The 24019-nt window shown below is 40.4% G+C and overlaps 1 protein-coding gene across 1 annotated transcript in view; it reads right to left on the bottom strand.

Annotated features, from left to right (window-relative positions):
* The window catches only part of ASPG (asparaginase), a 184646-nt gene that overhangs the window by 30799 nt on the left and 129828 nt on the right, over positions 1-24019 (bottom strand). Inside the window, exons 9-12 of the mRNA XM_029598056.1 lie at positions 21577-21690; positions 18676-18795; positions 8057-8152; positions 4988-5151 (exon numbers count right to left, since the gene is read on the bottom strand). Of these exons, the coding sequence (XP_029453916.1) occupies positions 4988-5151; positions 8057-8152; positions 18676-18795; positions 21577-21690 (494 nt within the window). The remainder of the gene's footprint in view (positions 1-4987; positions 5152-8056; positions 8153-18675; positions 18796-21576; positions 21691-24019) is intronic.

The following is a 24019-nucleotide window of genomic DNA, read 5'->3' as shown; positions in this document are numbered from 1 at the left end:
CACAGAGTGGCACTTCTTTGACAAATGCTTTTGCTTAATCAAACCCAAGGAGTCAGCCTGTTCCACTGATGGGGGACATAGTTCTGAGGAGCTCCTGCTCAAATCAACTCCTAGGGATGCAGACAAGGTTGGGCTTCAGGAGGAGGACTGACTGAAGCTTCTGAGAGACTTACACAGTTCCTCAATTTTCCAGGCCCTCAATTTTTGGATATGCGAGGACATATATCCATCCATCACCTTAACAGCTGGCCTGGTTGTGGTTCGGTTCCAGGCAACGGTTATACAGGTCATGGATATTCTTCATTGCTTTTCACAGACATGGTAAAAATAACCTTCTTAATTTTTCTTTTTTTGGTAGTATTGAAAAGTGCTGTTTTGGGGCTGCTAAGGCAGTGAGGCAACTTTCAAGAAAAAAAGTTATCACGATTTTCATAGAAAAACAGATATGGAGGTACACATCTGTGCTGGTGCTCAGTTGAACAAAGACTGAGGAGGCTCATGAGGCAATGCCCGAGCGGGAATTCCTGCACATGCTCAGAAGAGCAAAAGCTCTACTAGCTTGGAGAGACGTTGTGTTGCCGAATGACATTACCCACGTATCATGGCCAATTCAGCCCTGCTTGTTGATGAAAGAGCATTACAATGGTCACAACGTAACAAAACACATAAAATACTTGCCATAGAGGTAAGCCTATGTCCTTCTTCTAGCTCTGTAAGGAGAGTTTTTGGGAGTTTTAGTTCTGTCAGAAGACCACTTTTTAAATTCAGATCTGGCAAGTGAGAGAAACGATGTACAGGAGTTGGGGGGAGGACTTTTTTCACTGGTTCGGTCAAGTACTCAGTACTCTTTTGAAAATGTACCCCTCTCTGGGAGCTTATATTATCAGGAAAATGAATGGAAAAACACTTTATAAAGGCAATATTCTACTGTACTACCTTTAGGGAATACATGATGTAAAGGTGTTTTAGTGGCATTAAATTTGAAAAGGTCACCTGAAGCTTAAGATGACATTTCAGTTTTTTGTTTTTTTTTTAAACTAGGTCAGCCTGCATGTGCACTAGGTGATCACCTGTCTGCAGAGGAATGCCACATGTTGACCTCTGGATGCCTTGTGCTATTTTTCTTGCAACAGGATTCTCAGCCTTTCTGCCAAGATCAAGTTGCCAAGATCAAGTGCAAGGTCTGAAGACAGTCTTCTTCTTGGTCTTTTGGCTCAGGTTGGAAACCTGTAATATGAAGGTTTAATGCTCTAAATTATTTGCACTCTGACCTGTGAAAAAAATAAAAATCCTTTGAATGGGTGTTCTGTTCTCCTAGACCATATTAGCAGGATCCCCTTTCTGTTGATTTACAACATAAAATAGATCAATTCTACAGTTAAGTTTTACCTTTTTTTTTTTTTTTTACGATTTGGCATGAAATCTCTATTTAATTTGTTCTAGTTTAGTTTTATTGACTTGGTTTACCTCAATTTCTTAAAAACATCAAAGCAATGTGCAAAGCTAAAATCATAAAATAAATATGAGAACACTATACATAATATATGAACAAAGCAGTATAATACATAAGATAATACGAAATATGTGGATAAGAAATAGGCTTATCAGAGCAATGCATATATTGATCTCATGTCACCTATCCTGTCTGAAAAGTCCTAACATATCTTCACCTACAAAGGAAGTTTTATGCGCTTGCAAATCAGAAATCAGCTTGAATGACAGCAACCTTTGACAAATGAAGACCTCCAGGATTATTAGTTTGCCTATTTTTCTTACTTCTTGCAAAACCACAGACCGTACTTTAGCTTTATTCTCACTTTCTCACAATGCAGGTATTAAGAACCCTAGCAGAGAATCTGAGAGATTGAGTTGAAGAGTGAGGTTCATTCCTGTCATGGAATGTGCAAAATAAAAAGTGAAAAAATAAAAAAAGCCCAGAGAATTCACCAGCTCAACAATAGTATTAAATGGCCATGCTACCAAAACCAAGAACAACGTCAATGCCTCAAATGGGAAATCTTACTCAAAGCATATGCATTTGTTCATGTATGTTTTAAAAATGTGTTTGTTTATTCAAAGGACACTCATGCATACTTTTAATGCTCTATATCTTGACTGACTACAGTTTATCAAGGAGTGGATTTATAATCATAGGCTCCTTTCTCAATTTCTTTTTTTATATTCTTTGCTTACTGAAGTGCTTAAAACATTTCAGTGTCAATCTCAGTTTTAGAACAAGGTATCCAACTAGAGAAGCATAAGCTACTTAATTATTTTACGTCTACGTTAATAAAAACCATATATAATCTTTGAAAACGTTCTTCCATATGTTGCAGTTGCATTGACTAATGTCCCAGACCCATTCTGAGTTTAAACAAGTCAGTTTGCTCTGGCAGTTTAGCTCCACTCATATCATTTATCATATCTTTTGGTTGGAAAGGTACTCTCATAATATGCTCCCAAGAATAGGCTGCATTTTCCCTAGTCACACACAGCAACTCTCAATGGTGGCTAGGGGTATCGCCTACAACATTTTTATCTCTGTTTCTACATATCCAAGCAGACACACAGCAATTATTAAATCATATAGAAATCTAATTATTAGGATGTTTAATCACTAAACGCATTATGGTGAATTTTAAAAGCCTGACATGTGCATTCATTAGGAGATGTGCAAATATGTCAGGCTTGCACGCACCAAGCAGATTTTAAAAGCCGCCTGAATACGTGTGTAAATGCCACAGCGCGAATATTTCAGAAAGGGATGAGACGTGGGCATGGCCTGGGCAGGGCATGGACGCGAGCATGAGATGTGCGTGTCAATACTTACGTGATCCAGCACACGCCATGGCCACCTGCTTCGTAACTTTACTTCTGCTATGGATGCTGCGTAAGTTATAAAATAAAAATAAATAGGCAGATCTGTGGGATTTTAAGAGTCTGGGATAACTGGGGGGGGGGGGGGGGGGGGGAGTGAAGGCTATTAAATTAGGGAGGTTTGGAGGACCTCTCTTAGCCGGGTAAAACTGGGGACGAACTGGTAAAACTGGAAACAGTGTTGGCGCGTGTCCCTTTTAAAATCCCGCAATTTAGGTGGTAGAAGTGGCAGTTGCACCGCACTTGCACACACCCACTTAACATTTGGCGCACATATGCGCGCAGCCAGGCTATTTTATAACATATATGCATATGCACGCACAAGCTGTAAAATAGCCACATCCCTGAAAGCATGCACACGTGCGCCCGCGTGCCGGTTTGAAAGTTACCGACCCTATTTGACATTCTGATATAGGCAGGCACTGGCCAAATTAAACCTAATTATCATCTGAGATTTGGAGTCCCTTTGAGAATACAAAAGCAACTTCCTGACTGGGTCTAGGGCACATGGTCAACTGTGGCCGCTTGTTGAGGGGACATCCTTCAGAGCCCAGAGGGGATGAGGGAGGGGGAGGATCGTGGTCATTGTTATGGGTGACACCTGATGGCTGGATTTAGCATCCAGGATTTGCAGAAGGCGCTCTGATGCATGGCTCCAGGCCTCAAGATTGTTGCTGCAATGATAAGAGTAGAAAAGGTAAGTGTGTGTCTACTAGAGAGAGGGTAAAATTCCCTGGATAGCTGTGAATGAAGGCTCATAGAAGCAGAATCCTAGCCCTGGTTCCAACTGAGTTGAAAGAGAAAAAAAAAAAAAAAAAAAGAGGAGAAAGGCAGAATAATCAGGCCAAAAAAACAATTTTAAAGAGCAGAGAATAAAGTAACAATTACTCCTATAGGCGTGGCCATGCAAAAGAATCTAAACAACAAATTCATGTGAAATTCCTCAGGGCAGTAAAAGGGTGTGGTAAAGAAAGCAGTTACCTAATTTACAGAGACTTGCAATGTATCAAATTTTCTCCTGAACAAGGATCAGCTAATAATTTTATATTTCACTGTATTTTAAAGACTATTATACATTTTTTTAAAAGTTGATTTAAGGTAACTGTACCTAGGCAAGTGCAGCTCTTCTTTATTTACATTGCTCCATATGAGGAAAAGCTGCACTGTGATGCATACTAGAAAATAACTCAAACTTGTTTTGCAGACTAGAGAGAAGCCACACATGACCTTTGGCAGTTTTAACTAGCTGTGTTTCCTACTGCATAATAGGTGCAGTGTGTACAGAGCAATGACAGGCATTTAAGACACCAGTGTGGCTTAAGAAACTGCTGACTGCCTCGGATGTAAATTCCTCTTCTATACTCTGAAACTTCCTCATCCTCCTTTTTACAGAAACAGAATTAGAAATAAAACTGCAATAAACCTGAGCTCTAATACCTCTTTTTATACAAACAAATTTGACTGAGGGTACTGGAAATGTAGTGGTTAACTTAAAAAAGTAAAAAAGCCTTAATTACTATTGATCAATGCAATTTGATGTTGTCTGAGTGTTTTCTCTATTTCCAAACTAACTAGTAATGGGAAGAGCAATGTTTAAACTCCGCCCTACCCCGGTGCTTGCAGAGATATTTGTACATGCAGGCCTGTGAGCCAATTTTCAAACAGCAACTCCCCATGGCGTTTCCCTTTACAATCCTACGGCAGCTGATGCCACAGGCACCCTTTGCAAAATTAAATCTGCGCGAGTAGTTCACCATGCCTCACCCTAAAACTACCCCCAGCACTACCCCCCCCCCCCCCCATGGTAAAAGTACACATGCTGTACAAAGATGTACACTTTCCTCACATAAGGAGGAGGGGAAACTCAAATATTGCCCCTAAAGGAGGCAATATTCAAAACTTTTATACAGGTAGTTGCCAGTTTACTCTTTGAAAACCCCACCAGTGCAGGTAAAACAAAGTGTACACACCATTTTACAATGCATGTATTTTTTATTCATGTGAAAAAGGGGGCAGGGAAGGGAAAGTATGTATGGTCATTTCATTTTCCCTACAACACAAAACAAAAATACAGAACTAATGTACTGAAAAACAAAGTTTGATACTGTACCTGAACTTCACAGCATTTCTCAGTGGTGTATTACCAAATCGATCCTTAGCATAAACAGTAGCCCCATTATTGAGTAAATACTCAACCACATCAAGATGGCCTTCACAAGATGCAATGTGCAGGGGAGTTCGACCATCATAATCTTCACTACTCATATTACCACCCTGTTGGACATAAACACTTATCAATCAACTGAAATAACACAAATACAAATTTGTACACCACTGGGTATTTTTCTTGTTATGCAAAATTACGAATTTATTTTGCAAATACAAGCCAGAATTTCAAATACACTTGGGGACAAAAAGCCCATTGATGCAGGAATTATTTCTCCGTGCGATAATGAACAAGTTATTTAATGTCTTGGTGCTCAGATTCTAATTGTAAGCTCTTAGAGGCAGGGAGAGCATGCTCGCTGATGACTATTCAGACAGACATAAAAATATAGTACACAACAGTTTGTTGACGTGATTAAAACAAAATAAAAGTTTCCAACTCATAGTATTGCTCTCCTTAAAAAATTGGGAAAATGGTTATGCTTTTGGGGTATGCTAGAAAATGATGCATTTCCATATATCAGCCATTTTAGCTAATGGCAAACAGCTGCTGCATATTCACAGGTAAAAAGATTTTAAACCTCCCGCACTGAAAGTTATGCAGGGTGAAGAACCAGAGGGTTCTGAAAGACCTCAATATTGATTGAGCAAACTGGTGGACTATGAGCTTGTTTTAAAATCCACTTACACATAATGGGGCAGATTTTAATACCTACGCGCGGGCGTAGATTTGTGCGTGCAACCCGGAGCGCACAAATCTACGTCGCGCGCATGTTATAAAATCCAGGGTCGGCGCGCGCAAGGGGGTGGACACTTGTGCACCTTGCGCGTGCCGAGCCCTAGGGGAGCCTCGATGGCTTTCCCTGTTTGCTCCGAAATCGGAGCGGCCTCAGAGGGAACTTTCCTTCCGTCCCCGTCCCCCCACCTTCCCCTCCCTAACCCGCCCCCCAACCCTACCTAAACTCCCCCTAACCTTTCTTTTGCAAGTTGCGCCTGCCTCTGGGCAGGCGTAGGTTGCGTGCGCCGGCTGAGTGCCGGTGTGTGATCCCCGGGCCTAGAGGCCCTACGGAGGCCTCTGGCCACGCCCCCTCCCCTTTTTTCAAGCCCTGGGACATACGCAAAGTAGATTTGCTTGAGTAACCCCCTAAAATTAGGAGCATACTTATGCTTGGTAGATGTATTTTAAAAGCATATGCGCGCAAGAACGCATGATTTAAAATTCCAGTGTATCTCCACTCGCGCGGCAATACATGCGTTTAAGGGCGCATGCGTGCCCATTTTAAAATTAGCCTGTGAGAGTCTCATTTCTGTTCTAATTTTCATTTCTTTCCTGAGGAGACAGCCAGATGTACCAACTTGTTTCCCCCCATTTGGCCTTTATCTGTCATCACTGCTATCATTTGAAAACCTGGCTGCTTACTCAACTAGGCTGTTAATTGGGATGGACGGTCCCCTCAGTTTGAGAATGGGTTCACTGTTGGGGTTAGGTGGATTCCTCCCCATTAGGTAAGTCTCATTTAAAGAGGATAACTGCTGATTTTATTTTGCTTTGTATATTGGCTATACTGATGTTTTCAAGGAGGGTGAGCTGAGGTTGAGGAGGTTCTCTCTTTCTGTCCAGCCAATGTGCACATAAATCTGATGACAGTCAAGGAACAGCAAACATGGATAAACCAGCATACATAAGTCCTTTGCTTGCAAGTCTGCTGGCAGTATGAAGGGGCCATGGCCACGTAGACTGGGAACTTCTGGGTACCCTAACAGGAGTAACCCTTTTCTCATCTTCTACTTCCTTTCAGGTTTAACACCGTACTAATGATCTTATTTTCAGTGTTTAATGTTTCTGAAAGCTCCTTCCACTTTTATTCATAATTGTAGGAGATGTGGCTAAATCAATCAGAATTTTGCTGTACTGATGTAGATTATAATCAGGACAATTGAAGAAGGGATTTAGGGAAGAAGATTTTTCTTTTAAAATAGGATTACCACAACTTTTGACTTGGAATCCCTCTAAGTTGATGGTTTAATTGAATGATGACCATAATCATTTTTTCTTCTTCTTGTATCTTTGGATAGAATTATTCCATTTCCTAATGTGGTCAATTTTATTCTGCATTTCAAAATATTTACTCTTGAATATAGATTCTAGATATATGTATTTATTTAATTACATACCTTTCTATACCGCTTTCTAGGCCAAAATACAGCACCCAAAGCAATATACAACAGTTAAAACAATATAAATACAAAACTAATCAATACAAAACATATTTAAATTATCCACAACACAAATTCAAATAGAATATAGATAAACTAAACAAAAAAGATAAAATAATAAAAGCAGAAAACCATCGCTTCCTAGAACCTGAAAAACTGGCCACCCACCCACCAACCTAAATCATTCAACCTGCTAAAATGTTAAAAATAGCCAGATCATTAAGCTTTAATTTCACCTTCCCCCTTTGCATTAAAAATAAAATCCAGAGCAAGTAATTTTCAAAGGAGTTATGCACATAAATGTAACACACTATTGTAGCAATTTTTAAAAGCCCACTTACCCAAAAGTACATTTACTCGTGTACAACCCAGTTTTAGGTGCATAAATGCTTTTTAAAATCAGGCTTGGGGGTTATAATTATTAAGAAATATTCACCTTTTATTCCCCAAAATTCAAAAAATATATGACAGAAAAAACATCTGGATGTAAAAAAGAAATGTAAGAACAAAACAAGCAAGAAAACAAAGTCAAACAACAGAAATGCTAATATTACAAAGATTAGGACTTGTTTTTTTAGGCTGTATGAATATCTACAATTCAGTATCCTCTAAAGTTCTAGCTTCTTTATTTTCTGAGGAAAGGAAGAAGATACAGAGAAGGGAAAGTGGGTATGCATGTGTTTTTTTTAAGGTCCTAAAACTAAATTTTGAAAAACACAAATTTTTAAGCTACTTTATATGAGTGTACCACAAAGAGACCTGCCCATTCCCACTTTAAGAATAATAAAAAATATACCATTTCTCTTATAGCTTCCAGTACACGAGTATCATTTGTTTTAGCAGCAGCACAAGTTAATACCGGTGTTAAAGTGTCTCTGATAGCTTCCAGTTCCTGAGATATGAAAATAAAAACATAGTTATCTGCAAAATGATTTAATCAAGAATGGTGTGGAGCAGTAAAACCTAATCAAAGCATTTCAGGACCTAGAGACAATAAAGGTTGCAAACTGCCCAGCATTTGGCTGACCTGTTAAGTTTTCTTTTAACTGCTCCTCTTTCTATCACTGTATTTACTATACTGGCACAACAGCAAGGTTTGGACTGGAAGGGTAAACAGGAAACACTCTTTGTGCTCCCAATTCTGCCTCATAAACCAATCAGTTGTCACCATGAATGCTGACAACCAACAGGCTACAGGAGAAAGCAGGGACAGCAGCACATGACAAGTATTTCCTACTTGCCTCTTTTTTTGTTTCGGTGCTAGGGTACCATCAAGGTATCTCATTAACTCTACAGCTCAAGGAAGGTGGCAGAGTGAAGACACAGAACAAAAAGGGGAGAAGGAAGAGGAAAAGAGGGGAAAAAGCAAAGTAAGCTGAGAGGGGCCGATTTTAATTCCTACGTGCGCGGGGGACATTTGTGCGCGATACCCTGCCACGCGCATGTTATAAAATACGGGGTCGGCACGCACAAGGGGGCACACACATGTGCACCTTGCGCGCCGAGCCCAAGGGGAGCCCCGATGGCTTTCCCCGTTCCCTCGGAGGGAACTTTTTTTGGATCCCCCCACCTTTCCCCTCTCTAACCCACCCCCCCGGCTCTACCTAAATCCCCCCCCCACCTTGTTCGATGGAGTTACGCCTGCCTCTTGCAGGCGTAACTTGCGCACGCCGGCTGGCCAGGTCCTGACACAGGCCGCTATGTCGAGGCACTCGGCCACGCCCCCAGACACGCCCCCGGACCGCCCATTTTAACTAGCCCCGGAACATATGCGCGTCCCGGGGCTTGCACTCGCCGCCGAGCCCATGCAAAATAGGCTCGGCGCGCGCAGGGGCAGATTTCCTCAAGTTACGCACGTAGCCTTTGAAAATCTGCCCCAGAGAGCACAGGAGGAAGTGGAAGAGAATGCAAAGGGAATATGAAAGAAAGGGATTTGGGGGAAAAAAGAACAAAGGGGGAAGATGAAGTCAAAGCAAAAGGTGGAAAAACCAAAGAAGGAAAGGTGCTAGTTAGCTGCAACTGACAGCTCTGATCCAGGAAGGAGCTGCAGCCCTGCATTGGTGTTGGAGATGAGTGACAACATCTATTCAGAGAAGAGAAGCCAGGACCTTACATGGAGAAGGAACAGTAGCATAAGCCAAGGGAAGTAAGAAAAGCTGAGAGAAGCAGGGAAAGAAGACCTGCTCTTGATTGCAGAGCCCATTCTGGCAATAACCTCTTCTGACCAGCTTACCACATCTAGCAATAGTCTGACAGCATAGGGACTGAGAGACAATGTGTGCTTATGGTCTTTGCAATTGTTCCCCACCAACTCCATGAAGCAGGTTCTGCTCTAAGCAGAAAGCCTGGCAAAGCTGTCATAGAGACCAAGAAGATACATTCTTTCATGTGTCCCCACACTGCCAGATTGTTGATGTACGCTGAGGCTGGAGAGGGATAGAGATTAAAAAAGCACTGGATCACCCTCTGGGAGAGGATGGCATTCCTTGGAGTTGGCAATCCTACTATTACTACTACTTAACATTTCTATAGCGCTACAAGACATATGCAGCACTGCAGGCCTCCAATTCAGACAGAAGAGCTGGACAGAGATCTGATCAAAGACATCAAAAAGATGGGAAAGAAGGAAGAAGTGTTGCTTGTTGGAGATTTCAATCTGCCGGCTGAGACTAGAGGAATCTATGACAAGTAGAGAGATACTGGATGCCCTCCAAGGGGCTCTGCTCAAACAAATGGTAATGGGTCCTACGAGGGACAGTGTAATCCTGGACCTAGTGCTCACAAATGGGAATAAGGTCTGTAATGTCCAGACAGGTGCCCACCTGAGTACAAGTGATCATCAGACGGTATGGTTTGATATTGTGAATAAGATACAAAGAAGTCACATGAAGACCAGAGTTTTGAATTTCAAATATACGGATTTTGACAAAATGGGGATGTACCTTGAGGAAGAAGCTTTTAAACTAGAACAAAGGGAAAAGCCGACAGTCACTCAGCAGCACATGGTTCGGAGAGAGGTATCTTCAAAGGATACTAATGATGCATTAGGATTAGGGCATCCCGACAGTGAGGTTCCAATAATAAGAAAAGTAGTCCAAGTGCCTGTAACTAAAAACTCACCTGAGCTAAAAAATTCTAACTTATCCCTATCAATTAAAAAGCAGAATGAAAATACAAACAAAAAACAAACTTTGAAATGTTTGTATGCTAATGCCAGAAGTCTAAGAAGTAAGATAGGAGAATTAGAATGTATAGCAGTGAATGATGACATAGACTTAATTGGCATCTCCGAGACATGGTGGAAGGAGGACAACCAATGGGACAATGCTAAACTGGGGTACAAATTATATCGCAATGACAGAGGAGCACCCGGGAGGCGGTGTGGTGCTTTATGTCCAGATGGCATAGAGTCCAACAGGATAAACATCCTGCACGAGACTAAATGCACAATTGAATCTTTATGGGTAGAAATCCCTTGTGTGTAGGGGAAGACTATAGTGATAGGAGTATACTACCATCCACCTGATCAAGATGGTGAGACTGACAGTGAAATGCTAAGAGAAATTAGAGAAGCTAACCAAATTGGAAGTGCGGTTAATAATGGGAGACTTCAATTACCCCAATATTGACTGGGTAAATGTATCATCGGGACATGCTACAGAGATAAAGTTCCTGGATGGAATAAATGATAGCTTTATGGAGCAATTGGTTCAGGAACCAACGAGAGGGAGCAATTTTAGATCTAATTCTCAGTGGAGAACAGGATTTGGTGAGAGAGGTAACGGTGGTGGGGCCGCTTGGCAATAGTGCTCATAATATGATCAAATTTGATTTAATGACTAGAAGGGGGACAGTAAGCAAATCCACGGCTCTCGTGCTAAACTTTCAAAAGGGAAACTTTGATAAAATGAGAAAAATTGTTAGAAAAAAACTGAAAGGAGCAGCTACAAAAGTAAAAAGTGTGCAAGAGGCGTGGCCATTATTAAAAATTACCATCCTAGAAGCACAATCCAGATGTATTCCACACATTAAGAAAGGTGGAAAGAAGGCAAAACGATTACCGGCATGGTTAAAAGGGGAGATAATGGTGACATTTTTGTTTTTCCATTGTTGCACTGTATGGAGTCTGGCATGATACATTTTACAGTTTAGTTTTTGTCTGCACATTTCTATTTATACTTTATGTGGCTTTATTCTGTATTTGGTGAGAGTTTGTGTTCTGCATGCAAAGACTGAGATGAAGCATTCTTTTAGCATGTGGTTTCTCTGTAGGGATCTGTAGTAGCTTGGCCTGTTCTGTTTTCCTGATAGGAGGTGTATTGATATTTTAGATTCTGGTGGGGTTGTTATTCTTTAAGTTTTGGCAAATAGTACTGTGTTGTCACGGGAGGACCATGCCGAAATATAGGGGTGTGTAAATTATGTGTGTAAATTATATATGTAAATTATATTGTATATGTAATTGGGTACCCATGGGCCAGTATGGAGAAAAATCCCACGTACTGGAGAAGGTTTTCATGGGTAATGACTCAGATGAACTGAACCTAGAAGATGTGGAAGTCCTGATTGACAAACTGAAGAGTAGTAAATCACCTGGACTGGATGGTATACACCCCAGAGTTCTGAAGGAACTAAAAAATGAAATTTCAGACCTTTTAGTAAAAATTTGTAACCTGTCACTAAAATCATCCATTGTACCTGAAGACTGGAGGATAGCTAATGTAACCCCCATATTTAGAAATGGCTCCAGGGGCGATCCGGGAAACTACAGACCGGTTAGCCTGACTTCAGTGCCAGGAAAAATAGTGGAAAGTACTCTAAACATCAAAATCACAGAACATATAGAAAGACATGGTTTAATGGAACAAAGTCAGCATGGCTTTACCCAAGGCAAGTCTTGCTTCACAAATCTGCTTCACTTTTTGAAGGAGTTAATAAACACGTGGATAAAGGTGAACCTGTAGATGTAGTCTACTTGGATTTTCAGAAGGCATTTGACAAAGTTCCTCATGAGAGGCTTCTAGGAAAAATAAAAAGTCATGGGATAGGTGGCGATGTCCTTTTGTGGATTACAAACTGGCTAAAAGACAGGAAACAGAGTAGGATTAAATGGACAATTTTCTCAGTGGAAGGGTGTGGGCAGTGGAGTGCACTTTTCAATATATTTATAAATGATCTGGAAAGAAATACGACAAGTGAGGTAATCAGATTTGCAGATGATACAAAATTGTTCAGAGTAGTTAAATCACAAGCAGATTGTATTAAATTGCAGGAAGACCTTGTGAGGCTGGAAAATTGGGCATCAAAATGGCAGATGAAGTTTATTGTGGACAAGAGCAAGGTGATGCATATAGGGAAAAATAACCCATGCTATAGTTACACAATGTTAGGTTCCATATTAGGTGCTACTATCCAAGAAAGAGATCTAGGCGTCATAGTGGATAACACATTGAAATCGTCGGTTCAGTGTGCTGCGGCAGTCAAAAAAGCAAACAGAATGTAGAAAGGGAATGGTGAATAAAACAGAAAATGTCATAATGCCTCTGTATCGCTCCATGGTGAGACCGCACCTTGAATACTGTGTACAATTCTGGTCGCCGCATCTCAAAAAAGATATAATTGCGATGGAGAAGGGACAGAGAAGGGTGACTAAAATGATAAAGGGAATGGAACAGCTCCCCTATGAGAAAAGACTAAAGAGGTTAGGACTTTTCAGCTTGGAGAAGAGACAGCTGAGGGGGGATACGATAGAGGTGTTTAAAATCCTGAGAGGTCTAGAACGGGTAGATGTGAATTGGTTTTTTACTCTTTCGGATAATAGAAAGACTAGGGGGCACTCCATGAAGTTAGCATGTGGCACATTTAAAACTAATCGAAGAAAGTTCTTTTCCACTCAACGCACAATTAAACTCTGGAATTTGATGCCAGAAGATGTGGTTAGTGCAGTTAGTATAGCTGTGTTTAAAAAAGGATTGGATAAGTTCTTGGAGGAGAAGTCCATTACCTACTATTAATTAAGTTGACTTAGATAATAACCACCGCTATTACTAGCAACGGTAACATGGAATAGACTTAGTTTTTGGGTACTTGCTCTGTTCTTATGTCCTGGATTGGCCACTGTTGGAAATAGGATGCTGGTCTTGATGGACCCTTGTCTGACACCAGTGTGTCGCCAAGAACACGCAGGTGTGTCGCCACACTTCCCAGTCCCCCGCTGACCCAGCTGCTCCCCGGTCCTCCTCCGCCCGGGCTTAAAATGCTGTTAGCCAGGGCGGAATGCGGCAGAACAGCTGGCGTCAGCATGGTCTCTTCTTCCCGTCCCCCCCTCCCCGCGGCCCGGAAGAGGAAGTGGTGAGCAGCGGGTGTGTGCGCAGGAAGAAGAGATCATACTAGTGTGGTCAGCGTCAGCCCGAAGAACAGAAGCGAGGTGTGGCCTGAGGAATGAGCAGCGCGACTAGCAGAAAAATGAAGAACACCGTCAACCCCACTGCTGATGGGACTCCTTTCTCCGCGAGGGCTGAAAATGAAGGAGGTTAGGGTTGGGAGAAGGCTGCTGCTGCTGCTAGTTCCGGGGGAGGGAGAGTGAATGATCAAGCATGTGTGTTTGAGATCCTGTGTGTGTGTGAGTGAGGTAGCATGTATGTGAATTATTGAGAGCCTGTATATGTGAAAGAGAGTATGTGTGTGATTGAGAGCCTGCCTGTGAGAGAGAGAGCATGAATGTAAGTTTACGATTGGGAACCTGTATGTGTAAATTTATGATTGAAAGAGTATATGTGTATGATTGAGATTCTGTGTGTGTGTGTGTGTGTGTGTGTGTGTGTGTGTGTGAGAGAGAGAGAGAGATCATGTGTATGTATGATTAAGAGCCTGTGTATATAAGTAAGAGAGAGAGCATGTGTGTCTGTGTGTGATTGAGAGCTGGTTTAGGTGAGAGAGCATGTCAGTATGTGATTGAGAGCCTGTGTGTAAATGAGAGAAAGAGAGAGCATGTGTGTCTGTGTGTGACTGAGAGCTGGTTTAGGTGAGGGAGCATGTGAGTATGTGATTGAGAGCTTGTGTGTAAATGAGAGAAAGAGAGAGCATGTTTGTAAGCATGTGAATGAGAGTGTGTGTGAGAGAAAAAAACAGCATGCATGTGTGTGATTGAAAGCCTGTGTGTGTAAGCATGAAAAGATAGCATGTGTGTAAATGTGTAATTAAGAGCCTATATAAGTGAGAGAAAAAGCATGTGTATATGTGAATGACAGAGCATATGTGTATAGGTGTGTAATTGAGAGCCAGTGTGAGAGAGAGCGCTGGTATGTGACAGAGAGAGAAGAAAGCTACAAGCAAACCACCCCTCCTCCTGCTAATTCAAAACAATCTCAGGGCACCTGGATATCAAACGTTTCCAGGTATGCAGAGCAAAAAAACTTTTGTATCCTTATTTTTCATTACTTGGTCTTTGTGTCTGCTATTTTGAAATATTTTATTGGTATCTAGAAAGTTTTTATACGAGTTTTTAATTATTGGATACTCCACTCATCAGCTGTTTTGAAATAATCTGTTCTTTTTGTTAGTATGGTTTAACTGCTATTGATTTTATATTTCTTGATTTGTTTTATAAGGATGGGTGAGGTTTCTTTTTTTCCTTTGTTGCACTGCATACAGAGACTCTGGCGGTTTCCAGTTCAGTTTTTGTCTACATGTTTCTATTTATGCTTTATGGTCTCTTTATTCTTTGTTAGGTGAGGGTCAGCACATTTGATTCAGGTGAGGTTCTCTGCTGGGGTGTAGTTTCTGTGTAGGGCTCTATAGCAGCCTGACTTGGTCCGTTTTCCTAATAGGAGGTGTATTGGTGTCTTAAGGCCTGGTGTAATATTTTCAGTATTGCCTTTTCTTAGGTAAGGTGGTTACTGTTTGAGTGCTGGAAATTGGTGCTGTTTTGGTGTGGGATGTTTACTATTTATGCAATTTCTGTTATGTATCTTTTCCTTGTGTCATTTTAAACAATAAAAATAATTACCGGACCTTTATTTTTTATTTCCGCCGTGAATTGTAATGAGCAGTGTGTCTCACATGTAAGTGTGGTCTGTCAGGTGTGTCACGATGGGAAAAAGGTTGAGAACCACTGAACTAGAAGACTGGGAGAAAACAGGCGAGATAGAACAAGAGGGCTAAATTAAAAAGGAGCTAATTACAAAGAAAACAAATCTATATGTTAGAAAAGTAAACAAAAGTTCAAGGAAAAAGAAACCAATTTGGTTCTCAAATGAGCTGGCTGCAAAAATAAAGGCAAAAAGATCTGTGTTCAAGAAGTATAAAGGATCCAAAAGAGAGGAACACAGGGATCCATACCTGGTGAAAATGAGGAGATGAAGAAAGAAATCAGAAAAGCAAAAAGTCAAGCAGAAGTAAGGATTGCCCAAGAGATAAAGAGAGGTAACAAAACATTTTTCAGATATATAAGAGAAAGAAGGAAAGCCAGAAGTGGTATAGTGAAATTGAAAGGTGATGAGGAGCACTGTGCTGAGACAAACAAGGAAATAGCAGAAATATTAAACAAATTCTTCAGTTCTGTGTTCACTAAAGACGACCCTGGAGAAGGACCATTGCTGGTTGACAAGACCGTAGAAGGGAATGGGCTTGACACAACGCCTTTTACAGAACAGTATGTATGGGAAGAGCTAGGAAAACTGAATGTGGACAAGTCCATGGGGCCAGATGAGGTACACCCCAGGATACTATGAGAATTCAGAGATGTCCTGGCGGGTCTGCTAAATGACCTATTCAATAGATCCCTGGAAACAGGAATGGTACTGTGAGATTGGAGAAGAGTGGTTGTGGTCCTGCTTCATAAGAGTGGTAGGAGAGAGGAGGCCGGAAACGACAAGCCAATCAGCCTCACTTCGGTGGTGGGAAAACTAATGAAGATGCTGCTGAAAGAAAGGATACTAAACTATCTACAATCCAGTAAGTTGCTGGACCCGAGACAGCATGGATTCACTGAGGAAGGTCCTGTCAGACAAATCTGATTGATTATTTTGATTGGGTGACTAGGGAATTGGATAGAGGAAGAGCGCTTGATGCCATCTATTTGGATTTCAGCAAAGCTTTTGATACTGTTCCACATAGGAAGCTTGTGAACAAAATGAGAAGCTTCGGAGTGAGCATCCAGGTGGTGGAATGGATTACAAACTGGTTGACTGATAGTTTGTAACGGTAAATGGAACATACTCTGAAGTGAGAGCCATGTTAAGTGGAGTGCCACAGGGATCGGTATTGGTACTGGCTCTGTTCAATATCTTTGTGATCGACATTGCGGAAGGGCTAGAAGGAAAAGTTTGTCTATTTGTGGATGATACCAAGATCTGTAGCAGAGTGGACAGACCTGAAGAGGTAGAGAGAATGAAAAGGATTTATGAAGTCTTGAAGAGTGGCTGAAGATTTGGCAGCTGGGATTCAATGCCAAGAAGTGCAGAGTCCTGCATCTGGGGTGTAGTAATCCAAAAAAGTGGTATGAGATGGATGTGGGGGGGGGGGGGGGGGGGGGGAAGGCTGATGTGCACGGACCAAGAGCATAATCTTGGGATGATAGTTTCTGGTGATCTGAAGATGGTGATGCAATGTGACAAGGCGATAGCTAAAGCCAAAGAATGCTGGGCTGCACAGAGAGGAATAATCAATAAAAAATTGGAGGTGGTGATTCCCTTGTACAAGTCCTTGGTGAAGCCTCACCTGGAGTATTATGTTCAGTTCTGGAGCCCTTATCTCAAAAGGGATAGAGAAAGGATGGAGGCGGCCCAGAGAAGGGCTACCAAAATGGTGTGGGGTCAGTATCAGAAAACGTATGAGGAGAGACTAAAGGATATGAATATGTATACCCTGGAAAAGAGGAGGTACAGGGGTGATATGACACAGACCTTAAATGATGTGCAAACTTCAAACCTTTTCCATTGGAAAGAAATCAGTAGAACTAAAAATAAAATTAAAGAAATAAAACTCCAAGGAGGACGCCTCAGAACTGTCGTCAGAAAATATTTCTTCATGGAGAGGGTAGTGGATGCCTGGAATGCTCTTCCGGAGGAGGTGGTGAAAACCAAAACAGTGAAAGAATTCAAAAGGGCATGGGATAAATACTGTGGAACCCTAAGGCTAAAAGATGAAAGAAAATAAAAGAGTGCATACAGGAACTTGATGGTGTGGCAGTTATTACCCTTAACCAATAAGCCTTGATACTGTTGATGCAACTCCATCATTGCTCTCTGCTTCAATGGCATGGGAAAAAGGGAATTTGATTCATTCAGCAACTGAAAGCCTCCGACTTCTACAGTCTGGGGAAATAAGTATGGGGTAACTTGCTGATGCGGTGGTTATTACCCTTAACCAATAAGACTGATACTTTGATGCAACTCAAACATTGCTCTCTGCTTAAACAGCGAGGCATAACAGGGAACTGGATTCAACAGCAATCAAGGAGGGCTAATGTGGGAAACTGACAAGCACAGGGGTAATGGAGAATTGGATTCAAACAGCAATCGAGGCCCTGATTTTTATGGTCTGCCCAGTAACCTACCTTAAGGTTACTGGGCAGACTGGATGGACCATTTGCTGCTTTTCTGCCGTCATTTCTGTTTCTATAGAGCTTACAGTCTAATAAGACAAACATACAGGACAAGAGACTTGGTTAAAAGAAAAGAAAGTTAGTCATGACTAAATGCAGACAATCAGGAATAAGATTTAAAAGCGGTACAGTACAGAATGTACATTTCTCACATGCTATAAAATATTTTTCCTAGTTACCATATGAGAATATCTCAACGTTTAATTGAAAACAATTTTAAGTGAAAATTAATAGAGTAATGAAGAGCACCAAAGTGGTTTGCAGAAAAAATTTCAAATATGTACAAATTTTATAACATGTCCAAATATTCAGTCTCGGGATAGCAGCACAATGTGCAAAGAACTTTATGTTTTTACATTAATATGATACCATACCCTTCGGCAATAATCTTTCCTTCTGTATTACAGAAAATTTACTAAAATATAATGTTTTCTCTACACTTTTCTTTGGGGAGGGGGGGTGGTGACTTCTTCCCTCTCTTTGCAGCTAACCAATTTTATTATTCAGCTGTTGAGAGCTGGACAAGAGATTTCTTGCAAGACCAAACTCATGAATACTTTTCTCCAACCAGCTGGGGATGACGATAAGATAGCTGCTAGCTTTCCCGAAAGCCTGCAATACTGTTGCAACACAACTGGACTAAGCTCACTGTAAGCAAGCAGAGAGGTCTAGGAAAATTCTATAGAAAAGAGGTTCCAGTTTCTTTGCTTTCTTCTAGCATTTTAAATCAATTACATGCATTCGAGCTGCATATTAACTTGCATTTGAAGCTGCAACTCTTTCTTCAGTCATCACATGGGTTTAGTTACCTCCTTGCAGCTGATACTGAGAGATTTGGCAATCGCTTGAATGAACTTGCTCTCTCGCAGAGAAATCTTGGCTCCTGTGCAATGCGCTTTCATTTCCCCTCGTAGATTTTCAAACAGCATCTGAAAGAGAACCAACCTTTTCCATTAACATAGTAGAAAACTACTCTGAGATTTGCTCTTTATTTATTTACCTTCTACCTCAGCCTTTCACCCTTAGACACTGTTCAAGGTTTGGGAATAGTAGATTGGTTTCTACTTTTATAAAGTCCCAATGAAGAATGCAATGCCAAGAATGACAAAAATCAGTCTAGATAAAGAGCTTAAGGAACAGTACTGCTATCGACCAATACTGTTTGACTAATAGAAGACTCCAAGCTAGAAACAGAATCAGGACTTCAAAACAAGGGGCAGCTCTAGGTCCATCAACAACAATAGTATGGTTTCACTTTCTGAAATACGGAGTAGGAGAGAGAAGAGCATTTTCAAACAAGTAACACTTAAATCTTATTTTCACCTGATGAAACATGGTGAGCAATTAAAAGTGAGCAAAAAACTGAGCTATCAGAGGGGCACATGATACACGATCTAGTCAATATCTTTGGTACATCAAAATTAGCCAGTTCATCCTAAATGATGTGACAATACTAAAATGCTTTTATGAATAACTAAATCTTTTTCCAATGCAAGATTTCCTTTAGTACTGCAGATTTTCTTCTCTTTAATCAAGAGGTTATTGATGTGGAAACTTTTTTGAATTTGCTTCCTTTTCTCATTGCATTGCAGCTGATAAGGAAGGCGGAGGCCCAATAGATCACAAAGCAAGGGTTCAAAATATTTAAAAAAGGAGAAGCTCTGATCACCCTATTTCTTACTTTTTACTATTGTAGTGATTTAATAAATCTAACACAAAAACATTTCAAAGATTTTAACATTCTATGATTTCTGCTTCTAAAAGAGTTTTCAGTTTGTCTTACAAAATTAGCATAATTTGTAGGAACTGGCATTCAAAATATATTTTGACTTCTGTGCATCTGTAAGCAGAGCTAGCACAAATTAGAAAAGAGAAAGCTCATAATGTTGGCTCAATAACATGGCAAAAATATTGAAAAAATAAACCCAATGTAATAAATGAATATTACATATTGGACTTTCTTGTAAAATTTTCACCTATATGCATGTCATACATCTAGCCTTTTCAAAGCAGTTTTACAAATGTATAATCAGCTGAACGTATTAATGCAAGATCAAAATGTGATTTTGTATGATTTATATGTTGCAATTTATGGAAAATCAAGGAAGAAAAAAACCTGTCGTTATCAGCTGTATGACAGTTTGTTCAATTCTGACAGGTCTTAGAGGTCACTAAGTATGCAGAATTATTAGCTGATATGTATTACATCTCACACTGTCCTGATCTGGTTTTATCTCGTTTCAAAGTAACAATGATTCTAATCATCATACACAACATGGTCATGCAGTTTGCACTGATAACTAATGAAAACTGGGACAACAGATTCTTCAGTTACACTTTATATAAAAGGAATTCAAATTTTGCCAGAAAGGAAACTGCTATAGAATGAAAAATATATTTAGCGAGAAAAAGACAACGATTCACTATTGAACTTATATCCAAAATGGCAACAATAATCTAGTTTTGTGATGGCGAAACCGAATGACGGAATATAAAACTCGATAAATAAATATAGCCATTTTACAGTCACAGGACTTCAAAAAACTTTTTCAGGTTCTAGCAACTCAGTAACCACTGATAATGTAAGACCACACAGCCCTTTCCTAGTGCATATAAAGTACTTAGCATGAGAAGGGTTAAACAATTAGTACAGTGATCACATATATGTAGCTACAATAGGGTAATTTGATTTGCCCAAGGTCACCAAGTTAACAAAATCATTGGGATTAGATTCTAGGAGTTCTTGCTTTTAAGTATACTGCTAACAATATTCATATCTACATGTACGTCTCAGACTCTCAGATCTTTGGAAATGCTAGAAAGAACCAAGAGGTCAGAGCTCACATCAGGAGAATCAAGAAAACCTGGATTCTAACTAGACTTCTCAGTATGACCTCCCATTTATTCTCAGATACCTTTGCCTAAATATAACAGAATAATAATAAAAGGTAGCTCTGTTTTTGCTCTTTGGAAATGCCTATACAGCTAGCATTCAGAAATATGTGCCCCCAGAGAAGGTTGCATGCTTAGTGCTATTGCCATAAATCACATTTGTTTGGTTATTCATAATATAGAAACATAGAAATGATCGCAGAAAAGGACCAAATGGTCCATCCAATCTGCCTAGCAAGCTTCTTAAGGTAATAACTGCCTCTCTGTCCCCTGTTTTTCTTAAGGGTAGTAACTGCCGCTCTGTGTAGTTATCCCAAGCCTTATGATAATCCATAAAAATTGCAGCTAGCAACATATTTTTACTGGGTGGTGTGGCTTGCTGTACTTTGCTTATGGACTTGGCCGTAGCAGCAGTCCTGTTCTTTTTCCCTTATGTCTCCTTATCATTTCACCAGACTGTAGAAGTCTGGTCCCTCTTGGTTGTTGTCTGAATTAAATTCTCTTTTTCTCCCTGCCATTGAAGTGGGGAGCAATGTTGCAGTTATATTAAAAGCACCAAGATAAGTATAGTCACAAAAATACATCAAAAGTGCACCCAGCCGATTTTAGATCATTTACAGTTTTCTAGTACATAGTTTTTGGTGTTAAAAGCAAGATAAAGGATTTTTTGTTACTTGATATTTCTCTAGGTCTATTCATATAGCTACAAATACTGTATAGGGCATGGACTTACGACCCTATGTACTATGATGTTTTCCCATAAATACAGAATGAGAGAAAGCCCCTGTGACTTGAGATATTAGCATACAAAACTTTACCTTCCTTTTTTCCTGCAGGTCCAGTTCACTTTTGCCTAGTATATAAGAAAGTTTAGCTAAGGCTGCTTCAGGTGTCATATCAAATCCAGGAATCACTCCTACATCAGAAAGAGCCTGCAATTATAGCAACAGACAGAAAATAGATTTAATCAGCCAAGAACTTTCAAAATGCATTTATTCAACAATCAAGTTTCTTTTAAAGAAATTGGATGCTAATAAAATCTGGCAAAATGGACAGTGCACATTATTACTATTGAACCATGGTGGTCAACAGGACTGATTCAGAGGACTTTTAATGGCAAGCTCATCCAGAAAGGTGAAAAGTTCCACCAGGTTGGATGCTAATTACAAAAAGTAAACAAGCAAATGCAAGTGTGCAGCTGCTGCATTTTGAGATGGCTAAATTTCCATGAGTAGTGAAGAATCACACAAGAAACAGAAAAAAGTCTCTTCGTTTAAATCAAGTGTTTATTTTCTGGGATTAAAATTTAAAGTGGCCACTTTAGATCATTAAGAGGTGCCTATTAAGACCACAGCATATGACATTTTATTCATGTGTGGTTTTTGACTTAACATGAACCTCTGTTACAAAAAAAAAATTTTGCGCAACGTTTAAAAAAATATATATATTTGGTTTGCAATTTTACCTTTTTACATAGTTGTACATTGTGAAGGCTATCTGTTGTTTTGTTTTTAGGGTCATTTTACCTTATGCCATTCCCCTTACCTCCCCAGGGAGGTACTAGATAAGTTAAACTTGAAGGAAAGATTCCTTGGAGGCTGAGTCCTTTACTGCTCCTGTTGCCACATGAGGCGGAATCATCCTCACTCTTCCAGAGAATGACAAGAGTGTGCCCCTGAAGCAGCTTGCTGGTTACAAGTCTTTTTCAGTGAACTCAAATGAAAAAAACTTTGTAAAGATATGCTGGAAAAGTTACAAATTCACTACGCGAGTTTTTCTCCACCAGCTTATTAAAGCAGTAGAAGTGGCTTCAGTTCTTCTCATTCATAAAAACATAAGATTCTTGATACTCCTTGACATTTCCGTCGCATTCGATACTATCAACCACAATACCCTGCTAACCAGACTAAAAGAAATTGGTCTATGTGACACCACACTCAAATGGTTTGACTCCTATCTCTCCAGCAGATCCTACTCAGTAAGAATAGAATAATCTCAATCCAAACAAATCCCCCTACCACACTGCGAACCCCAAGGTTCATCCCTCTCCTCCACCCTGTTTAATATCTACATGCTCCCCCTCTGCAACCTTCTTTCCAAAAAAGGCCTTACATATTACATATATGCAGATGACGTACAGATTCTGCTCCCCCTCAAATCATCCCTCAAAAACACTCTAAAAACCTGGGACACTCACCTGTCGGATATAACTCAACTCCTCGCTCAGCTGTCACTCTGCCTCAACCACAAAAAAACTGCAACGCCAACCGCAATCTCAAACATCAAAGCACAACAACCCTCCCAAACCAACAACTAACCCTTTCAGCAAGAAACCTGAGTCACTCTGGATACGGAAATCAACCTCAAAAAGCACATCAACACCATCATCAAAGACGGATTCTTCAAACTCCAGACCCTCAAAAGACTCAAACCGCTCCTCTTCCCACACGACTACAGAACCGTCCTCCAGCCCTTACTATTCTCAAAGCTTGACTACTGCAACTCCCTTCTGCTCAGCCTCCCTGCCGCCACAATCAGACCGCTGCAACTACTACAAAATGCAGCAGCCAGATCTCTCACAAACAGAAAGAAATCGGACCACATCACTCCCATCCTCAAGGACCTCCACTGGCTACCAATCATCTTCCGAATACAACACAAAGTCCTATCACTCATCCATAAGTCACTCCACAACGACAAATTGAATTGGTTAAGCACGCCCCTACAATACCACACACCTCAACAAAACCTCTGATCCTCTAACACTGGTCTTCTTCACATCCCCACCCCAAAAGAAGCACATCTAACCATAACAAGAGAGCGCGCACTGTCCATCGCTGGACCCTTACTTTGGAACAACCTTCCAGCACAACTAAGATCTGAACCCTCAACACAGCTCTTCAAAAAACACCTAAAAACCTGGCTCTTCTGACAAGCCTTCCCCCAATGATCCTATCCCCCCCCACCTTCCTTTTAGTACCATATTCCCATCCGACTCTTGTTACACATATTTTTCTGCTTCCATGTCCCATGTCGCATGCTGATTATGTTCATTACTTTTCGTTATAAGAACTCAAGTCTCATTAAGTTGCATTAGAAGAAATTCATATCAATTCATGTTTATTATATTTTTAATTTTTATTTATTTATTTATTTATTTATTTCTTTTGTATACCGACATTCGATCGAAATATCACATCGGTTTCCAGATAACAGGTTGAATAGGGCGAGAACTGCCCTATTTTACATTGTAACAATATA

Source organism: Rhinatrema bivittatum, chromosome 4, assembly GCF_901001135.1.
Source record: "Rhinatrema bivittatum chromosome 4, aRhiBiv1.1, whole genome shotgun sequence".
Classification (NCBI taxonomy): Eukaryota; Metazoa; Chordata; class Amphibia; order Gymnophiona; family Rhinatrematidae; genus Rhinatrema; species Rhinatrema bivittatum.
Note: the sequence above shows the minus strand (reverse complement) of the source record. Positions and strands in the feature narration are given on the sequence as shown.